The sequence below is a fragment of the Bufo bufo genome, chromosome 5 (genome assembly GCF_905171765.1).
Source record: "Bufo bufo chromosome 5, aBufBuf1.1, whole genome shotgun sequence".
In the NCBI taxonomy this organism is placed as follows: domain Eukaryota; kingdom Metazoa; phylum Chordata; class Amphibia; order Anura; family Bufonidae; genus Bufo; species Bufo bufo.
The window spans coordinates 157,361,064-157,381,640 of NC_053393.1; the positions used below are offsets into that span (position 1 = coordinate 157,361,064).

A 20,577-nucleotide genomic window follows, 5' to 3' on the forward strand; every position below is an offset into this window, starting at 1 on the left:
AGGTGTTTTCAAGGACTACAAGATTGTGATTTATCCTAGGGATAGGTCATTAAAGGGGTTGTCTCACTTTAGCAAATAGCATTGCCTCTATTTTTACAGCTGTCGTGTGCCCCTCTATTGCAAGTTGTAAGGTAGTGCTTTACTTACTCGCTAACTTCACAGAGAGAGCTTGTGCAGGGTATTGCAGCTTTCTCCCATTCACTTATTCAGGACAATGCTGCAATATCAATCACAGCAGCTACTATACTGAATGTACAGCGAGGTGAGTGTATGGAACAATGTAAACCACGCAAGAGACTGCAACGCTGTTAGAACTCCTCGGCAGCTTCAAACAGTTGAGCAGCAGTGGAGCCAAGGATCAGACCCCCACTGATGTAATACTGATAACTTATCCTTAGGATATATAACCAGTATTAAGAAACCCCTTTATAAACATGGGACTTGTCCAAAATAAATATAGCACTTTTATTATATGTCCTCTAATTGGATATATTGTTAGATGGCATGTTTCTCTAATTACCGGTATGTATTGTTTCATGTGCACAGTATGTTCTCTACTGACAGGTTACACTTTTAGGTTCGTTTACAACTGTGTTAAAGCCTCCCATTGGACTTTCCATTAGAGGTATACATTTACCGCAAGGGGCTTAATGGGTCGATGGAGTTGAAAGGATTCATCTTTGGACTCCGTTTCACTTGCTCTCTGTTTCCAGGTTTTTGGCAGACAGTAGTGCAGTTGAACAGAATACATTTTAATACAGTTTTCAAGTATTTAAAAGGATACCCCCATATGGAAAGGACAGTGGGCTTGTTCAGAACTGACAGATCTTTAGGGTATTGCTGGGATCAAAGGGGTTGTCTTTCTTCGGCAAATGCCATTTATCATATAGAGAAAGTTAATCAAACTTACTCATGTACTGTGATTATCCATATTGATTTACTTTTCCATCGCTTTATACACTTCTCTTTTCCAGGGGTTATGAACACCACTGCAGCATGCGGTGGCCAGGACAGGAGCTGCTGTACATGTGTGCCTATGTGTGTTCCCGCAGTCAAAGCCACCAAGGAGGCTGGCGCTTTTTCCTATAGTGTGCAAGTACGGCCACTGCTGATGGATTGCAGGGTGTATGTAACCCCTGGATAGCATATAATGTGAAGGAAAAATGAATCAAGCCAGCAAGGGAGGCAATATGGACAATCATAATACATTAGTAAGTGCCTTGTATTACATTTTGAGACAATCCCTTTAACACAGTGTGAACCCAGCCTGAAAGATACCATTTCAAAACGCTAATATTTCTATTGACCTTGTTTTCCAGTCTTCATCTGACTTTGAGCGATTCTTTCGAGCAGCCCTTTGTTTTTCTTCTAATCTCTTCTTTTCTTCACTGGCTGTGTCTTAGAAAATGGAAAAAACAACAGTTGCCATTTAATAATGCATGTAACTTTTTATACAATTTATTGTACAGAAAGTCCTCATGAGATCCATACAGCTGATATTAAACATCATGGTGACAATTATTTTCTACCAGAAATTGAAAAATTGAATGGAGAGGTTGACACAATGTAATGTCTCTGAAATGAGACCCTGAATATAAGAACAGAGGAAAATCTGCAATCTTTTGCTATTTTCTGGTGGAGACACCCTAAGTGACCAGGATCTTTTACACAGAAGAGCCTTGTGCAGGATGCTCTATGGTGACACATGGATTCCCCTGTGACTTAGTACTACTCTGTGTGCTACAATATGATGTGAGATAATACCTCAGTAATAATCATGAGTAATTCTACAGAAAAAATAGCATTAGAGGCATACGCAGTTACATTAAGGTCCCATGCACCTCTATGAGAGCCCAATCATGACCCCATACAACATGAAGGCACGAAACAACTATGGTATGAAACCTAATTATATAAATGTGTTTTGAATACTGTAACTATAGGTTGTCTTGAAACTACATTCGAACAGCGGGCAGGAGTTTGTTTATGGCTGCCCTTTAGGCCTATGAAGTTAGTTTGTGGCAGCCATTAATACATGTTCTACCCAGGTACCATTGCACTGCAACAACACTAAAGAATTCAGAGGCATACAGTAGTGAACGACATATAACCGATGGATTGCTTGCTGAAAGAAATGTAAAATTACCAATATCGCCATTTTCCATTGCCCTTATATCAGGGCGCAGTCTGCAATCTGTCTTGGGTATTAGCTTTTCCATTCCCTTATCAAATTCATTCAATGCCATAGCAAAGTGGGTGAAGTTATACATCTACAACAAATCAAGGAAGAAATTGGTCATGTCTATTCAACAAATATGCTGCATTACCAGTGAAAAGCTTACAATATTCAGGAAAGCATATGGAGCAATTGTGTAAGTAACTGGTGATAACAGTTTACTGTAGAAAGGATGCAATATTCATGAAAAAGAACTATGGTCAACTATGGAACTATGGAATGGTCAATAGTACTACTATAAATGTTATGTGCAGACTACCCTAATATGAGATTTTGAGGGCCACATGACCACTCTGGTGGTGATTTAGATGCATACAAGGTCTAGTTGAAAATACTGCTCCTTACGAGATTAAAAGATGGTGGTGGTGGTGGGGGGTGCAGTCTTCAGAATCTCTCAGTAGTGTAGCCTCGGACCTGTAACTATGTTAGCTAGGAAGAGGTTAAATGGAACCATGGGAAGCATGAAAAACCGACAGGCCCCTCATTACACAGACGTTTTGCATGTCCTTTTAGTAGCTCCTGTCCAGCTCAGCTTGATAGACAAACCATCGTGACATCTCTACTGTCCAAAGATTAAATACTGCTGTGTTTTGTCTACTGCCCCTAAGAGAGCTAACACAGGGATGCAATTCCCCTACTCATTGACTTAAATCGCTTCCAGTTGTAATAGGAGGAATATTAAAGACTGCCAGAGAATATAAATGAGGTCTAGTTATTTTCCAGAAAAATCGCCACTCATGAGTTGTGGCTGTAATTGCAGCAGACAACCCTTTTAATTGAACATATTTGGCCTCTCTACTGTGGTTTGTCAGTTCAAGAATGTGTTAAAATAGATGGGATGGGTGAGGCCAACCTGTGCAGAATTAGATGGTCGAGGGGCTATTCGCCACATCAGTCTACTCCCAGGAATAACCTGTACACTTTCCGAGTCTGGTAATGGCATGTCATCAGGCTCCTCAGTACTTCTGGACTGTTAAAAGGAGATGACAGTACTTATGAAATAATAGTAACATAGGGGGAGTCATTTACTATTCTGAAATACGCCTAAATTAGGCGCATTTCAGGCGCAGATGGCGGCACAATGGTTAGTTGCGCTGCTATCTGCGACTTCGCCCCGTTCACGCCAGTTCTAAAATGGTCGGCGTAGCGTGGGCGGGGAAGGGCGGCCCGTCTCATTCATCATTTTCTAAGCCTGTTTTAGGCGTAGAAAATTGGATAAATATAAGACAGCCCGGAAACTGTCTTACATTTAGAACTGGCCCTGGATGAGCCAAAGTTATGGAGAGGCATGCGCCTCTTCATAACTTCGGCGATCCACTGCGAAAGCAGGGGCTTTATTAAAACCGCCGTCTAAAACGCGGGTCTTAATAAATGTGCCCCATAGTTTAGAAGGCTGAAAGGAACAAGAGAAGATACGTGTGGCTTGCACCACTTTGAAGGGGTTGTCATGGGCTGGCGAGTTATCACTTATCCACAGGATCCCCCAGTCATGGGAATAGGGCTCGATATCCCGTTGTTTAAATGCAGTGGCTCAAAATAATGATGTAGAGTGCCAGTCTTGAGCTGGCAAAAAAACAGCATTAGTAAATATGCACCACTGTTGTGTCTACAGCTCCCATGTAGACCTATGTATGCAATGGGAGCAGGTCACCACAGCATCCTGTGGTCACGTAGTGGTCACGTACCGCCCCCAGTCAACAGGATGTTGCTATCAAAGCACAAGTGAGACGAAGAGCCAGCTGGGGAACGACAGAGACCGAACCAAGCAGTGACCAGGTAAGTATGATAACCACCTGGGGTTGGCCAATCTATGTGGTCTGATATAATGTTGGACAACCCCTTTAATACGACATTTTTATATCTGCAGTTGAAATATAAAACAAACTGTTATTCCCATCTCAGCCCTTCATAGGCAAAGTTACAGAACTGTCCGAGCAGCAGTCGTCCTGCTGTTTCCATAGAAGCTACACAAGCTATGCTGCTTCTGTAACTCCCATTCACTGCTGTGGGAGTTACGGAAACAGTGGAACACTGGCCATTTGGATCTTTCCATAAGTCTAGCCACCCCTGGCTGGTACTTAATGTAGTTATCCCCTTGATCACGAAGGACAGAGATGGGAATACCCCATAAACATAGCCATAACATTGAAACCAGATGACTTTCATGTAATTATCTCATAACAATGGCACCTGTAAAGTGGGGGAATATATTAGGCAGCAAGTGAACAGTCAGTTCTTCCAAGTGGACAGATGTAAGGATCTAAACAAGGGCCAAACTGTGATAGTTGGATTAGACTATCTTCAAAATGGCAGGTCTTTTGGGGTATTTCTGGTAAGCATTGGCTAGTACCTACCAAAAGTAGCCAAACAAAGCAGAACCAGTGATTTTCCCAAGGCTCAATGATGTTTGTTGAGAGTAAAGGTTAGCCTGCCTGATCTTATCCCACAGAAGTGCTACTGTAGCAAAAATTGCTTTAAAAAGTTACTGGCCTCTATGATAGAAAATGTCAGAACACATAGTACATCACAGCTCACCATGTATGGGATTCATAGATGCAGACTAGCTACAGGGCCCATGCTGACCCCTTTTTCACCACCAAATGTGCCTCTAATAGGCAAATAAGCATCAGAACTGGACCATGGAGCAACGGAAGAAGGTGGCCTCATCTGATGAATCATGTTTTCTATTACATCAATGGACGGCTGGGCGTAGCTGGGGAAATGATGGCACTAGATGTACTATGGGAAGAAGGTAAGCTGAATTAGCCAGTGTGCATGGAAACTGGGTCTGGCATTCTGAATGTTACTTTGATATGTGCCACCTACCATACCTAAGCAGTGCTGTAGACCAAGTATATCTCTTGAAGACAGCAGTATTTCTTAATGCTAGAGGCTGTATTATGTCTCCTGACACAGTACAAAAATAGCTCAGTAAAGGTTTGAGAAACATGCCAAAGAGTTCAAGTTGATCCCTTGACATCCAAATTCCACAGATCTCAAACTGACTAAGCATTTGTGAGATGTGCTGGATCCATGAAGGCTCCACCTCTAGGATTAAGGATCTTCTATTAAATATCTTGTTGTCAGATACTACCAAACCCCTACATAGAACATGTGGAGTCCAGAAAGGAGGACCTCTACAATATTGGTTTTAATGTTATGGCTGACAGTGTGTATATTCGTTTAATATATTTATAGTTCATCAATATATAGTATTCACCTGGTTTTTCTTATCATCTCCATTTTTCTTGTCATTTTTTTTAAATGTATCAAATGAAACAGGATCAACAGTATAGAGACACTCTGTCCACTTTCCATAGAGAGCAGAAAGCTTCTTTTTGCTGTATTTGAAATAATGCACAAGAGAAACACACCTAAATATTATACTTAAGAAAGAATTGCCTGCCAAATAAGCCTAAACCCAACCGTCCCCCTTCCCCAGTGCTTTTTGCCCAGCAATAAGTTACCCTCACAGGATTCACCATATTTAACCTCAATAGATATTAAAACGGTTGACTGGGCTTTTTATAAAAAGACTCGTGGAAGAAAGACAGTTTGGTTAATACTTACCTGTCCCTCGCTCCGCCAATGCCGCTGTCCCCTCTGCACTCACACAGTCTGTGGGGTCTTCCGCTAAGCCGTGAGCAGACGTGTGCCCTGCTTTTCCTGTTCAGCTGCATTTACTATTACGCAGCTGACCAGGAAAAGAAGCACACACATCCAGGACCTGTGCAGAAGAGTCCAAATCCAGTGTGGGTGCAGCTGAGTCAGTGTCACATGATGCGAGTATAAATACATTTTTTCTGAAAGGGCCCCTGAGTCTGGAGCACTACCAAGCAAGCAACATGAAGACCAAGGAGCTCTCCAAATAGGTCAGGGACAAAGCTATGGAGGAGAAGTATAGATCAGGCTTGGGTTATAAAACATATGCCAATGTTTCACAATCCAAAAAATGGAAAGAAAATAGCACAACTACAAACCTGACGCAAAACCCAACACTTCCTATCATCCCAAGAACACCACTCCCACAGCATCATACTGTGGAGCTGCTATTTATCTGTAAAGACTGAAAAACTGGTCAGGATTGGAGAAAAGATAAGCAATTCTTGAGGAAAATCAGTTTCAGTCTGCCAGATATTTGGGACTAGGACAGAGATTCACCTTCTAGCAGGACTGCGACCCTAAGCATAATGTTGAAGCTACACTGGAGTGGTTTAAGGGGAGACCTTTAAATGTCTTGGAATGGCCTGGTCAAAGCCCAGAATCCATGGCATAACTTGAAGAATGCAAAACACCAACGCAAATCTCAGTTTCTAGATGTGCTAACCTAATAGACACATACTCCAAGAGAATTGCTTCTGTAATTGCGGGAATAGGTGGTGCAACAAAGTATTGACTTTCAGGGTGTGAATACTTATGCCCATCAAAGTTCACAGTAAAAATACTTTGCACCTTCAAAGTGGGCCACATGCTGTGTACATGAAATGGTAGAATACTCTAAAAATCTGTTTTTACGGGCTGTGATGCAACAAAAACAAGGCCAAAAGCAGATTACATATTTAAAGGGAACCTGTCATCAACTTTATGCTGACCGTACTGAGGGCAGTATAAAGTAGTGACAGAAATGCTGATGTCAGCGGTGTGTCACTCATCAGCTAAAAGTAAATGGCTGCTGAGAACCAGCATCATAATCATTCCAGCTCAGGCCTTGAAAAGAGTCAAATCTACCTGAGTCCTGGTTATTTATGAATTCCTGCTCTCCCTGCCCACCTGCTGATGATAGACAGTCTTCTAGGAGAGAACTGCCAATCATCAGCAGATGAGTGAGAGTGCAGGACAATATGAATAACCAGGACTCTTCTCAGGTAGATTTGACTCTTCTCAAGGCCTGGGCTGGAATGGTTATGATGCTGGTTCTCAGCAACCACTTACTTTTAGCTCATGAGTGACACACCGCTGACATCAGCATTTCTGTCACTACTTTATACTGCCCTCAGTGAGGTCAGCATAAAGTTGAGGACAGGTTCCCTTTAACTTATGACATCAAGCAAATAAATATTCCATTGGAAAGGAGTTGAAATACATACAGAAGGTTTCTTCGGTTGATAGTAAGGATTAACATGCAGTTGACTTTGGTGATCACCTAACTGTACTGACCATTTCACCACATTACAGGGCTCTCAATATTGACCCATTTTGCACGTTTTATCAAAGTCTACATGTGTAAGAACTAGAATACATTTCACATATCAGAGTTAAGCAAGCTATAATAAATGTGAGAAAGAGATCTCTTACCAGATCTTATGAAACACAACCTTTGCTAGAGTATTCCCTTCCCTGTGCGTGAATCCTATTGCTATACAGTAAATCCTGTCATTAAGAGAAGCCTATCCACTTACCTCTTATCCTGAATGTATCCTTCTACTTTGTGTAATTCCTTCCCAAACAGACCACACGGCTTAAAACTTAGGATGCATTTATCACCAGTCCTATAAATGGATGTGCATTAATATCTGGTCTACACAAATGTTGGCAAGCCCGGAAAATGTCAGACAAACTTACTTATGATTAGTGATTTCCATATTGCCGTACTGCTCAATCCACAGCTTCCCCACAATTATATTATGTACACAGCAAGTAGGGTTTGTCCATGTATAAGCCTCGTTGTGCCTAAGAAACACAAACAGGACTTACAATATGTATATCAAACACGAACTCATGTACAGTACATGAAATGCCCACAGGATCAGCCTTTTCAGCCATACAATAGAAGCTCAAAGACCATGCTTAGAGCACATCTTTACAAAATGCCCAATATTGGAGTGTCAGCTTTGTAGGCGCATTTACCTGTACTGACTCCGCAGGCAATTCTAGGGGAAAAAAGCCCATTCCTTCCTGATAATTGCCTGCTCATCAGTGGAGGTAAGCGCTGCATACACAGTGATACTCTTCATTTTATGGGGGCAAGCGATGGCCACTACTATCGCTTGATTGTTTCTTGGCAGCATATTGCTGTTCACACAGCACATGTAATGTGCTACATGAAAGATCATTTCACCCAGTGAACAGGCATTTTGCTCCTGCATCTTGTAATCAGCAGCACATTTATGCCTTATTCACAAATCAGTGATTTCAATTAGTGATGTTGAGCCCAAACCAGGCGTGGCTGTAAACAGATCTTTCCCTTAGGTCCCTTTCAAACCAGCGAGTTCCACACTCCGGACTCGCAGCGTGAGAATGCAGCAACTACCTTCCTGACCTCCCAGCACTGACCGTGTTGCATAGCATTATATTGATTTAGGATGCTATGTAACCCTTAGGCCCCTTTCACACAAGCGAGTTTTCCGCACGGGTGCAATGCGTGCCGTGAACGCATAGCAACCGCACTGAATCCTGACCCATTCATTTCAATGGGTCTGTGTACATGAGTGGTTTTTTTCACGCATCAGTTCTGCGTTGCATGGAAAATGCAGCATGTTCTATATTCTGTGTTTTTCACGCAGCCCTGGCCCGATAGAAGTGAATGGGGCTTCAGTGAAAAACGCATTGCATCCGCAAGCAAGTGTGGATGCAATGCGTTTTTCACTGATGGTTTCTAAGAGATGCTGTTTGTAAACCTTCAGGTTTTCATCACGAGTGTGAAAAAAGGCATCAAAACGCATTGAACTCGCGCAGAAAAAAACTGATCAACTGAACGCAATTGCAGACAAAACTGACTGAACTTGCCAACATGGTTTTAAGGGAAAATAATAGCATTCTTTAATACAAAATGCTTAGTAGAAGGTCAATTGAGGGTTAAAAAAATTAAATAAAAATTAACTCACTTCCTCCATAGCTGCCGGTCCCTGCTCTTTCTTTAGGACCTGTGGTGACGTCACGGAGCTCATCACATGGTCCATCACCACGGCGATGGACCATGTGATTGGACCATGTGATGTGACGTCACCACAGGTCCTTTAGCCGGCAGCTCATGATTAAAGTAGTAAGAAGAGATCGGCAACTACGCGATCAAGAGGAGGATGTGAGTTAATTTATTTTATTTTTTTAATCCCTCAATCCACATTTTACTAAGCATTCTGTATTGAGAATGCTAATATTTTCCCTTATAACCATGTTATAAGGGAAAATAATAAAGATCGGGGCCCCCTCCCGATTGTGACCTAGCAACCATGCGTGAAAATTGCACCGCATCCTCACTTGCTTGCGATTTTCACGCATCCCCATTCACTTCTATGGGGCCTGCGTTGCGTTAAAAACACACAAAATAGAGCATGCTGCGATTTTCACGCAACGCACAAGTGATGCGTGAAAATCACCGCTCATGTGCACAGCCCCATAGAAATGAATGGGTCCGGATTCAGTGTGGGTGCAATGCGTTCACGTCACGCATTATACTCGCCCGTGTGAAAGAGGCCTTATAGTTCTGGAATGTATTGGATTAAACTGACATAATGCTGTCAGTGTTATACAATACATTCCAGAACTGTAAGGGTTACATATCATCATAAATCAATATAATGCTATGTGACCTCGGCAGTGCTGGGAGGTCAGAACGGGAGCTGCTGTATACTCACGCTGCGAGTCTGGAGCGTGAAGCTCACTCATCTGAAAGGGGCATTATACCTTATCTCTGTGGAGGCTCCAATCCTAGTTATGGCTCACAATTACTGATGGAAATCATTGACGTGAGTAAAGCATTACACAGATCGGGAACGAGAGTTTGTAGTAAGGTTCATTCCTGATAATCTGCCTAACAACTGTGCAGTGTAAATCTGCCTTAAGTCTTGAGGATCCAGCAAGCCTGTGTATCACATGCATGTTGTAGCCCTCCATGAAATATTACACAATAGCCATTAAAGGGTTTCTGTCATGGGAAAAATCGTTATGTAGCTGACTGACATTAGCTAATGTCAGTCAGTTACATAACGATTTTTCCCATGACAGAAACCCTTAAAAGTGAATGGCCATCCATGTAATACACTGATGAGTGGGGTGTACTTTTACATTTTATTAAACTTTGTTTTAGTCCTACACGATCGTTTGACTGCTGATATTACATTGAAATACTTCTGTATTACACTGCATTATACCGGTATTTTATTAATAATAGGAATACAAAGATGAATTTTTATGCCCCTGGCTGGCATGGAAACCTATCTGCTTTGTGAGGGGGGAGATGAAGTGAGAGAGGGAGAGCCTCTCCCACAGCCTGACCGTTTATAGGCTGTGGTCGATACTGACTGTGATATCAAAGGGGTTAAACAGCTAGCATAAGAAATATCTCTGATCCCAGCCATTGCACCAGCGTTTCATCTGTGTGTTTCAGAGGACACTTACCCATTCCTGATAGCCCATGTCTTCAGCAGTATCGGCGTTAAAGGGAACCTGTCATCTGGATTTTGTGTATAGAGCTGAGGACATGGGTTGCTAGATGGCCGCTAGCACATCCGCAATACCCAGTCCCCATAGCTCTGTGTGCGTATATTGTGTAAAAAAACCGTTTTGATACATATGCAAATTAACATGAGTCATATCTTACTTGTGTGACCAGAGAAGAGTCATATTTTCAAGCTCTGACTCATCTCAGGTTAATTTGCATATGTAGCAAATCATTTTTTTGACACAATAAAAGCACACAGAGCTATGGGGATTGAATATTGCGGATGTGCTAGCGGCCATCTAGCAACCCATGGCCTCAGCTCTATACCCAAAATCCTGGTGACAGGTTCCCTTTAACAGGTTCCATCATAAATCTATTGCACAACTGAATATCATCATTGCATGTTCAGGGTAACGTTAAAAATTTCATTAACAGCTTATTTTTCTGTGGACATGATCGTTTTACTCACTTTAGGAGTTCCAGTGTTATTATTCCTTTGGGTTCTGCTTCAACACTCTTCCCCCAAAATTTCAGTTTTGGATAGATTGATCCATGAAATACAAAGTCATTAGAAAGACCTTCTGCATGGAAAGCACTAATCGGCGGATGGTGGCTGACCTGTTCAGAAATGAGTCTAAATCCAAGATCATCACTAAAAGACAAAAGTACAAACGTTCTGTGACCTGTAAGAGAACAGTTTCACTGTGCCCACTACACGCATGCATTATATAAAATACTTTAACATATTAATTACATGTTTAAATGTATCTGCTAGGATTAGGTAGACCAGCGGTGTATGGACATTTACAGGCTATACTCAATGGAGCTAGTCTCCATACACCGCTGTTCTCCTTAATGGGGTTGTCCAGGAGAATAAAGTTTCGGACAACCCCTACCATTGCTCCTATGAGCGCCCTGACCTTCTCCATTCTTACCAAGCACAGCGCCGCACATTGTATAGCATCTGTGCTTGGTATGCCTTTGCCCATCGCTATACAATGTACGGCACTGTGCTTGGTACGCTGCGAGAGTGCTGGTGTCTTCTCAAACATCTGATGGGTGGGTGCGCCGGTTGTCGGACCCCCAACGATCAGATACTGATAACCTATCCTGAGAATAGGTCATCAGTATCAAAATCCTGGAAAACCCCTTTGAAGGGCATCTGTCAGCAGATTTGTACCTATAAAGCTGGCTGACCTGTTGCATGTGCGCTTTGCAGTTAAAGGCATCTGTGTTGGTCCAGTGTCTATATGTGCCCGCATTGCTGAGAAAAATGTTTTAATATATGCAAATGAGCCTCTAAGAGCAACAGGGGCACTGCCGTTACACCTAGAGGCTCTGCTCTCTTTGCACTGTGATTGATTGGGCCAGGCAGTGAAAATGTGATCACGCCTGCCTGTCCTGCAAATGCTTTTTAGCAATTACACCGTGCAACAATGATTTTGCTACTGAGAGAAAAACATGTGATTTATACTAAAATAAGCGCGCCGATTCCAAATAGGAACTCGGAATTTACCCGACACGTCTAGATTTTAAGTTATACATGCAAAGCCTACCCAGTTATATTATTAATGCATTATATTGGAGATATTCCAATGGACATGTCCAGACCTGTTCGGACGCACTCAGGCTGATGTCAGCAGTAAGTATATAAGGCAAGATGGACAGATTTTGATAAAGTGACCTGTTATAGTGCTATCAGTTTTGAAACTTAAGATGGATAAACGCAAATGTGTTAACGATCCAGACAATTTCTGCTACATATGTGGCAAATACACTACTTATGATCAGCGCAAGAATCTGACTAAGCGAGTGCGTCTTGCAGCTTGGGATGCATTTGTACTAGTAGTGCAGAACTTCCTTGGGAACAGACGAGCTGCGAACTATGCTGAATTAGTAGACAACATGCTTACAGCATATGAACAACTTGGCTGCCGAATGTCATTTAAAATGCATTGACTTTTTCCCACCCAATTTGGGACACGTAAGTGACGAACATGGAGAGCGATTTCATAAAGATATTTCTACAATAGAGAACAGGTATCAAGGCCGCTGGAATCCCAACATGATGGGGAACTACTGATGGTTTTTGCAACGGGAAAATATGACCGTTCACAAAAGGCAAAAGCAGATGCCTGAAGCACTTCTAACAGTACTGGGCCTTGCTCAAGTAAGACTTTTAAACTGAAAAACGAGACTTTTTGAAATTTTGTTATTCCATTACATTTTCATACACTGTTTACTACGCAAACTTTGATATAGATCAGGTAATTGTTGGAGTAAAACTCGTTCAAAATTATTCAATGCTTTCAAAGTGCTTAATTCATTTAGGCATACTTATGCATAGCAACATTTCGTGACGTGTTACAATAATTCTGACTTTGGATCTGCACACTCGATTTAGTATAGGACAAATGTTTTTTGCCCAGTAGCAGACAAAAAATTTTTTTTTTTTTTTTGTGGTGTTATCTGGCTGATGCTTGCCCAGTGTAAAGGGGCCTTAACTTCACTCTGGCCATGTTAAATCACAGTTGCAGTAAACCCTGACACAACAGCCAACAGTCAAGTTAAAATTTGCTGCAACAGTGGCCCAGATTTACTAATCCTGAAGATAGCGTACTCTTAGACAGGCTGTCTGGTCCTGCACCAGAGTTGGGATGATAAATCTGGTGCAGGAATAGACACTTTTCTCTGACTCTGCACCAACTACTGGTTGGCTTACTTTCAGACAAATTTTTATGCCAGAATTGTGAACTACTGGCACAAAATTTTAGGCCTGGCCCTTACATATGAGGCCCCAACTCTGTCGAGCATGTCAGAAAAAAGTGTAGAAACGCTAGATGCACCAAATTACACCACTTTTTAGACTGATATTTGACACAGACATACCGCATTTCTGAAACTGGGCCAGTGTATTTAATGTGTTAAGTGCCAAGTTAGTGGGGTTGTGCAACTCCTGGCACCCCACCGATCAGTTGTTTGAAGGGGTGCCTGGAGTTGAGCCCCTGACCATCTGATATTGATGACCCATCCTGAGGACAGGTCATCAGTATACTAGTGAAGTACAATCCGTTTAATGTTGGCTACATCTGCATCATATTTCATACAATTTTATCAATTTCTCTTACCGAACTAACTCATATGTTTCTCCAAGAAGAGGGTTAAATGGTTTCCCTGTACGTTCCCACTGTGATGCAACTGCTGAGACAGCAAAGGCAGCAACACACTAAGAAAGATGGAAAGGAAATAAATAAAAGCCGTTTTGATAGTGTGGGGTTTAATTCCAGGTGTCAAAGGGTTTATCTACTATAGGAGGCGATGGCAGATCACTAGACTAAGCCATCACTTTCTAGTCTAATCTAATTCCAGCAGCACAACGGCTCCCTACTATTCGCTCATATACTATAGAGATGTGTGGCAGGTCCCTGTACAATGATGGATAGGAGGACACGTGTGCAGGGGAATCATTTCTTCAACTGAGAAATGACTAATGTCCGCAGGAAAATATGGGAATTGCTTTATTGAGTCCAGTAGAGAAAGGCATGAGAGCACTTGCTTTCTGACATTTTATCTCAATCCAGTTTCCATCCATCACACTTTATTCCACTTTTACATTGTAGATTTCAATTGTTGATGGATATTTGTTCTGTGTCAGGATTTATTGATATTTTAGCATTTAGCTCATTAATAATTTTTGTTTTCTTGCAATGACTCAAATACACACAAAATTGACTACAAGGATAAAGGGTTTATGCACGTCAGAGATGGTACTGCAGAGCCATAGGCATTCCTGTGCCATCATATGGCAACTCCATACGGCACTATATTATGTAGATATTCTCCTCTAGAAACTTATAGAGATCAAGTAGGGCTCCGTAGATTTGTGCTGTATCATAGCTCTGTAGAACTTGATGGGGCGCTTAAGCTCTAAGGATGAGTCAGACATTTACAAAAAAAAAAAAACATTCCGTTTGGATGAAATACAACTTTCTAAACCAATCACTGCTGATCCACAATCAGAGCAAGAATGCAGATTAATCTCTCATATGTGGCAATCTAAAGATGGCTATACACCTAGTACTGCTGTTGGCTGTCAGCTATCGCTCCTGTTCCCTTAATAAGGGGCAGATTGGCCATAGACCTTACAAGGAAATTTACCGGTGGGCCGATGCCCAGGGGTCCGCCAAAGCCGCCATCTCTGCCGCTGGTGGGGGCCCATAATGCCCATCTGTGGTAATTAACTCTGTGAGAATCAGGTACTCATGTACCTGGCCAGCGACATGCCCTCCTGAATTCAACAATGTCCCACATCATACCTCTTAAAGGGGATGTCCGGGTTCAGAGCTGAACCCGGACATACCCTTTTCACCCAGGCAGCCCCCCTGAGACTAGCATCGGAGCATCTCATGCTCCGATGCGCTCCCTTGCCCTGCGCTAAATCGCAGGGCAAGGTCTCTTTTGTTTTCAATAACACACTGCTGGGCGGAAACTGACGTTTTACTGGCTAGGGCAGAGCTAAATCCCGCCCATCAGTGCCGGTGACGTCACCGGGCTTCCTGGCAGCCCGAAGGAGAGCCCTGGTACGTCACCGCATCTCCAAAAAATGCCTTTGCTCTGCGCGATTTAGCGCAGGGCAAAGGAGAGCATCGAAGCATGAACGGCTCCGATGCTCAAGTCAGGGGGGCTGCCGGGGAAAAAATTTAGGTATGTCCGGGTTCAGCTCTGAACCCGGACAACCCCTTTAAGCACCCTGCTCCATATCTTAATCAGACAACTGGAGGAGAAGAGAAAATGGCCTCTATTGATGGCCAACTCAGAGGGACAGCATTTGGGGCAATATATTGTGTGGCACTGTGGTATTTTGTGCTATGGTATTGCTGACCCACCTACTTTTGTTGCCATGCCTGTCAATTTAGACCCTCCTACAATATGGGGGCCACTTTAAAAATAAAAAAATTCCCAGGCCACTTTAGGTTCCCAATCCGCCCCTGGCCCCAATACATATGCATGTTTGGCCAAGCATGCAAAGAAATAAGGTGCTGCCGGACACTTCTGGCAACAGAATATCTCCTTTAAAAACAAAAGTATTGGACATATTAGAATCCAACATGCCCAATCGTCCTTTCCCCTGCGATATCTGCAGATAAGTATGGTCACTTTAAGGCTTTACTGGGAAATCTGATGGGAAGCTATATGCATTTATCATTCAGTCAAGCAGAAGGCATATCCCCAACTCTATTTCAGGACTGTTCTCGTTTTCCAAAAATCTTCAGAAATCCTTACAAAAAAAAAAAATGAAAAAAATTATAACAAACATTTCCCTGTCAGCAAATCACCTGCATTCTTTCTATGGGGTCTGTACATTGATTTGCCTTATGGATGAGATAGGTGTGCTCCATATACTCTGAAAGACGTTGTAGAAAGCTCAGCGGCTCATTGAAAATTACAGGCATCGTGATCTTGGATAATTCCTGTGATGTGTAGAACAGGAGAAACACATTTGCATTACTGGTAATGGTATTATAGATTTATGAAAACTCTTACATTCCCTTTATGCATGAAAAAAACAAACACATTAGAATTGAAATCATTTGGGAATTATTTTATACATGTCAATTCTATATACAGTGTCATTTTTACAAGTATTATACTGAAGCTCTAGATTTATCAATGACATCTATATGCAGAGATAACATATACATTTCTTATCAATGCCAGAAGCACATCCCAGGAGGACCTATATATAAATGTATCCTGACCCACTCCTGCAGCACTGTATAATGCTAATTCTGCTACAACATAACTTTTTCTAAAGGAAGAGATGGACTCATTTAGTACAATTTGACATTCTACATAAAATACATACACTGCTCAAAAAAATAAAGGGAACACTTAAACAACACAATGTAACTCCAAGTCAATCACACTTCTGTGAAATCAAACTGTCCACTTAGGAAGCAACACTGAGTGACAATCAATTTCACATGCTGTTGTGCAAATGGGATAGACAACAGGTGGAAATTATAGGCAATTAGCAAGACACCCCCAATAAAGGAGTGGTTCTGCAGGTGGTGATCACAGACCACTTCTCAGTTCCTATGCTTCCTGGCTGATGTTTTGGTCACTTTTGAATGCTGGCGGTGCTTTCACTCTAGTGGTAGCATGAGACGGAGTCTACAACCCACACAAATGGCTCAGGTAGTGCAGCTTATCCAGGATGGCACATCAATGCGAGCTGTGGCAAGAAGGTTTGCTGTGTCTGTCAGCGTAGTGTCCAGAGGATGGAGGCGCTACCAGGAGACAGGCCAGTACATCAGGAGATGTGGAGGAGGCCGTAGGAGGGCAACAACCCAGCAGCAGGACTGCTACCTCTGCCTTTGTGCAAGGAGGAACAGGAGGAGCACTGCCAGAGCCCTGCAAAATGACCTCCAGCAGGCCACAAATGTGCATGTGTCTGCTCAAACGGTCAGAAACAGACTCCATGAGGGTGATATGAGGGCCCGACGTCCACAGGTGGGGGTTGTGCTTACAGCCCAGCACCGTGCAGGATGTTTGGCATTTGCCAGAGAACACCAAGATTGGCAAATTCGCCACTGGCGCCCTGTGCTCTTCACAGATGAAAGCAGGTTCACACTGAGCACATGTGACAGACGTGACAGAGTCTGGAGATGCCGTGGAGAACGTTCTGCTGCCTGCAACATCCTTTAGCATGACCGGTTTGGCATTGGGTCATTAATGGTGTGGGGTGGCATTTCTTTGGAGGGCCACACAGCCCTCCATGTGCTCGCCAGAGGTAGCCTGACTGCCATTAGGTACCGAGATGAGATCCTCAGACCCCTTGTGAGACCATATGCTGGTGCGGTTGGCCCTGGGTTCCTCCTAATGCAAGACAATGCTAGACCTCATGTGGAAGGAGTGTGTCAGCAGTTTCTGCAAGACGAAGGCATTGATGCTATGGACTGGCCCGCCCGTTCCCCAGACCTGAATCCAATTGAGCACATCTGGGACATCATGTCTCGCTCTATCCACCAACATCACGTTGCACCCCAGACTCTCCAGGAGTTGGCAGATGCTTTAGTCCAGGTCTGGGAGGAGATCCCTCAGGAGACCGTCCGCCACCTCATCAGGAGCATGCACAGGCGTTGTAGGGAGGTCAAACAGGCACGTGGAGGCCACACACACTACTGAGCCTCATTTTGACTTGTTTTAAGGACATTACATCAAAGTTGGATCAGCCTGTAGTGTGTTTTTCCACTTTAATTTTGAGTGTGACTCCAAATCCAGACCTCCATGGGTTGAAAAATTTGATTTACATTTTTTTATTTTTGTGTGATTTTGTGGTCAGCACATTCAACTATGTAAAGAACAAAGTATTTCAGAAGAATATTTAATTAATTCAGATCTAGGATGTGTTATTTTTGTGTTCCCTTTATTTTTTTGAGCAGTGTATACAAAAAGGTATAGAACTTTTAGGAAGACATCTTAAAATCTAAAAGAGGACCTGTTTGCTCTCCTGAAATGTCTGTTTTAGGCTATAGTCACACAACCGTATACGTTTCGTGGTTCGCTAAATACAGATACGGCTGTGTGTATTCCGTACTTTCCGCGGGCCCTATTCTAGAAATGCCTATACTTGTCTGCAAAACTGACAAGAATAGGACATGTTTTATAATTTACATAACGACCACACGGATGTGGACAGCACCCAGATGACATCCCTGTGTTGTTCGAATTCTATCTTGCAGCCCCACCCACTGGGTGCGATCCTCAAAAAAAGGGAATAGGACGCAGACTGAAAATACGATCGTGTGAATTATGGGCTTAGAAACATACTTTTATTCCCTGAAAGGCAAGCCTGGAGCATTCACTAAATTAGTAGTGAGCCTGTGGAAATCGAAAAAACACTTACTAGATGCGGCAAGATATTTCCTGTCATCTGTCCATGTAGACTGGCATTGGGCATGCTATGCAACCTGACTCTTCACAGCATTACACACCATTGGGGAAACTTCTCTTCACCATGTGCCAGATAACTGGCATAAAAAAAGTTGCAAACCGCAGGTTTGTGACCTTTTAAACAACAATTTCACAAACTGTTTAAACGCTGCCTTCGCCACTTTCTGAAAAGAGGACGCGGTGTGGATGGCCCCACCAAATCTATCATGGTTTACGCCAGTTTTCTGGCATAAATGATGACTGAAATCTAAATCAGCTCGTAGAGTAGATTTCATTCCAGGTGCACGGACTGCCAGAGATGCGGGGAATATCAAGTCCATCCACTGTCCTAAATCCTTATTTCCATCTAAACCAAAAATAGTACAGCCTGTGGAAAAATGATTCTGGCAGATTAGTGGATATAATATAAAAGTATTCATATTTGGTTTTAGCTTCAATTATTCACAAGGTGGGTGCCTGTCCAGTTTCCAAATCGACTGCAAGCTCTTAGAAGCCAAACTACAGATCACTATCCAAATGATATGGCGCCATGGAATAAACTGATTATAAATGCAAAAATGATATACATTTATCAAGAAAAGAAACAAAATGTAAGAAACAACAGGTATTCATCACTTCCTTACAATCATTATCTATTTTACTTACCATTCCAGAAACAAAAATAAAAAGACAGAAACATGTCTGAGCCTCATGGAAGAAAATAAATGTTGATTTTAATGGATCTAATTCAGGGATGCTCAACCTGCGGCCCTCCAGCTGTTGCATAACTACAAGTCCCAGCATGCCCTAATAGCTCTAGGCAGTCCAGGCATGCTGGAAATTGTAGTTTTGCAACAGCTGGAGAGCCTCACTTTGGGCATCCCTGATCTTAATTGAACAGATGGAAAGAAGAATGTGCTTACCATTCCAATGCACTTTCTTAATATACTCCAAATACTGAAATCATTTCTAGAAAACATTGGGGACGGCAAAGTTGTTCTGACAAAAGAAAAACATTGTTCAGCCATGGGACACATCATCACAGTTCAAAAATCAAAATCATTTTACTGCAGTAAATCCACAAGCATGGTCAGGCGCTTTGTGTTGGTAAAGACTAGGCTGGCTGTGCATGCCGATTTACTGCAGGGACTTCATCTGTAAAAAGCTGATTTATTCTGAGAATCTATCAGCAATGATATTCTATAAAACACTATGCACAAAAACAAAAATTTCAGACTTCATCAGATACTTCATTGTGAAATACTGGACAACAGCCAAAAATACATATGCAAAAGTTATAGCTTACTTCACATATAAAATAAAACATATTATATAAGGGGCAAAGCTCAACTTAAGGTCATCACTAAGTACCTTAGATTTAAGGGACTATGGCCCAGAATGGCAAAGATAAGAGTTGCAGTAGAGTACCATATTAAATGCTAGATGGTTTAAGGGTCTCATTGTAAGCAGAACAGGCGGAATGGACATAAGTGTATGTATTATTGCACAAGAATAAAAGAACATTTAGTAGCACTCTTCATCTTTCCGATGGTCTTAGTGTCTGGTGTTGCAGTGATGACATCACATACTATTCCACATGCTTTCTGCAGCCAATCACTGATCTCAGCAGTCACCTTGCAAGGTTTGGCACATCATTGCTACAGAGCCAGTCTTGTAACAGCGATTGCCCATTTACAACAGACAGGTGGGAGCAGCGGAGTGGTGGCGCTAAAACGGTATAGGGAACTGAGCAGATGAGCCATATTTTGTGTTTGTATTTTTTCTAAGATAAAGACTGGCCTTGATCAAAATCGTTGAGGGTCCTACAAAACCTGTTTAACACATCACCTAAGTGGTGCAAGGAAAGCAGTCAACAAATCACAGTGGGCAAACAATCACCGTTGGTTCTGGCCTGGGTATTGTATTGCAGTGGCATTCGACGTCCAATGGTTTCATTTTATGTGCTTCAGTTTCAAGAAAAGAAAGGCAAAATACATGTAATATTCTGTTTCATCTGGATCAGTTT

The 20,577-nt window shown here is 42.4% G+C and overlaps 1 protein-coding gene across 6 annotated transcripts in view; it reads right to left on the reverse strand.

Moving 5' to 3' along the window:
* Nucleotides 1–20,577, reverse strand: part of OSBPL1A (oxysterol binding protein like 1A) — a 190,978-nt gene that overhangs the window by 4,815 nt on the left and 165,586 nt on the right. For all 6 annotated transcript variants that reach the window (XM_040432360.1, XM_040432359.1, XM_040432361.1 and 3 more), the window contains 10 exons: nucleotides 19,475–19,550; nucleotides 15,953–16,087; nucleotides 13,745–13,842; nucleotides 11,086–11,268; nucleotides 7,799–7,906; nucleotides 7,636–7,725; nucleotides 5,457–5,577; nucleotides 3,090–3,206; nucleotides 2,147–2,270; nucleotides 1,308–1,398 (listed from right to left, as the gene is read on the reverse strand). In XM_040432360.1, coding sequence (XP_040288294.1) covers nucleotides 1,308–1,398; nucleotides 2,147–2,270; nucleotides 3,090–3,206; nucleotides 5,457–5,577; nucleotides 7,636–7,725; nucleotides 7,799–7,906; nucleotides 11,086–11,268; nucleotides 13,745–13,842; nucleotides 15,953–16,087; nucleotides 19,475–19,550 — 1,143 coding nt within the window. The remainder of the gene's footprint in view (nucleotides 1–1,307; nucleotides 1,399–2,146; nucleotides 2,271–3,089; nucleotides 3,207–5,456; nucleotides 5,578–7,635; nucleotides 7,726–7,798; nucleotides 7,907–11,085; nucleotides 11,269–13,744; nucleotides 13,843–15,952; nucleotides 16,088–19,474; nucleotides 19,551–20,577) is intronic.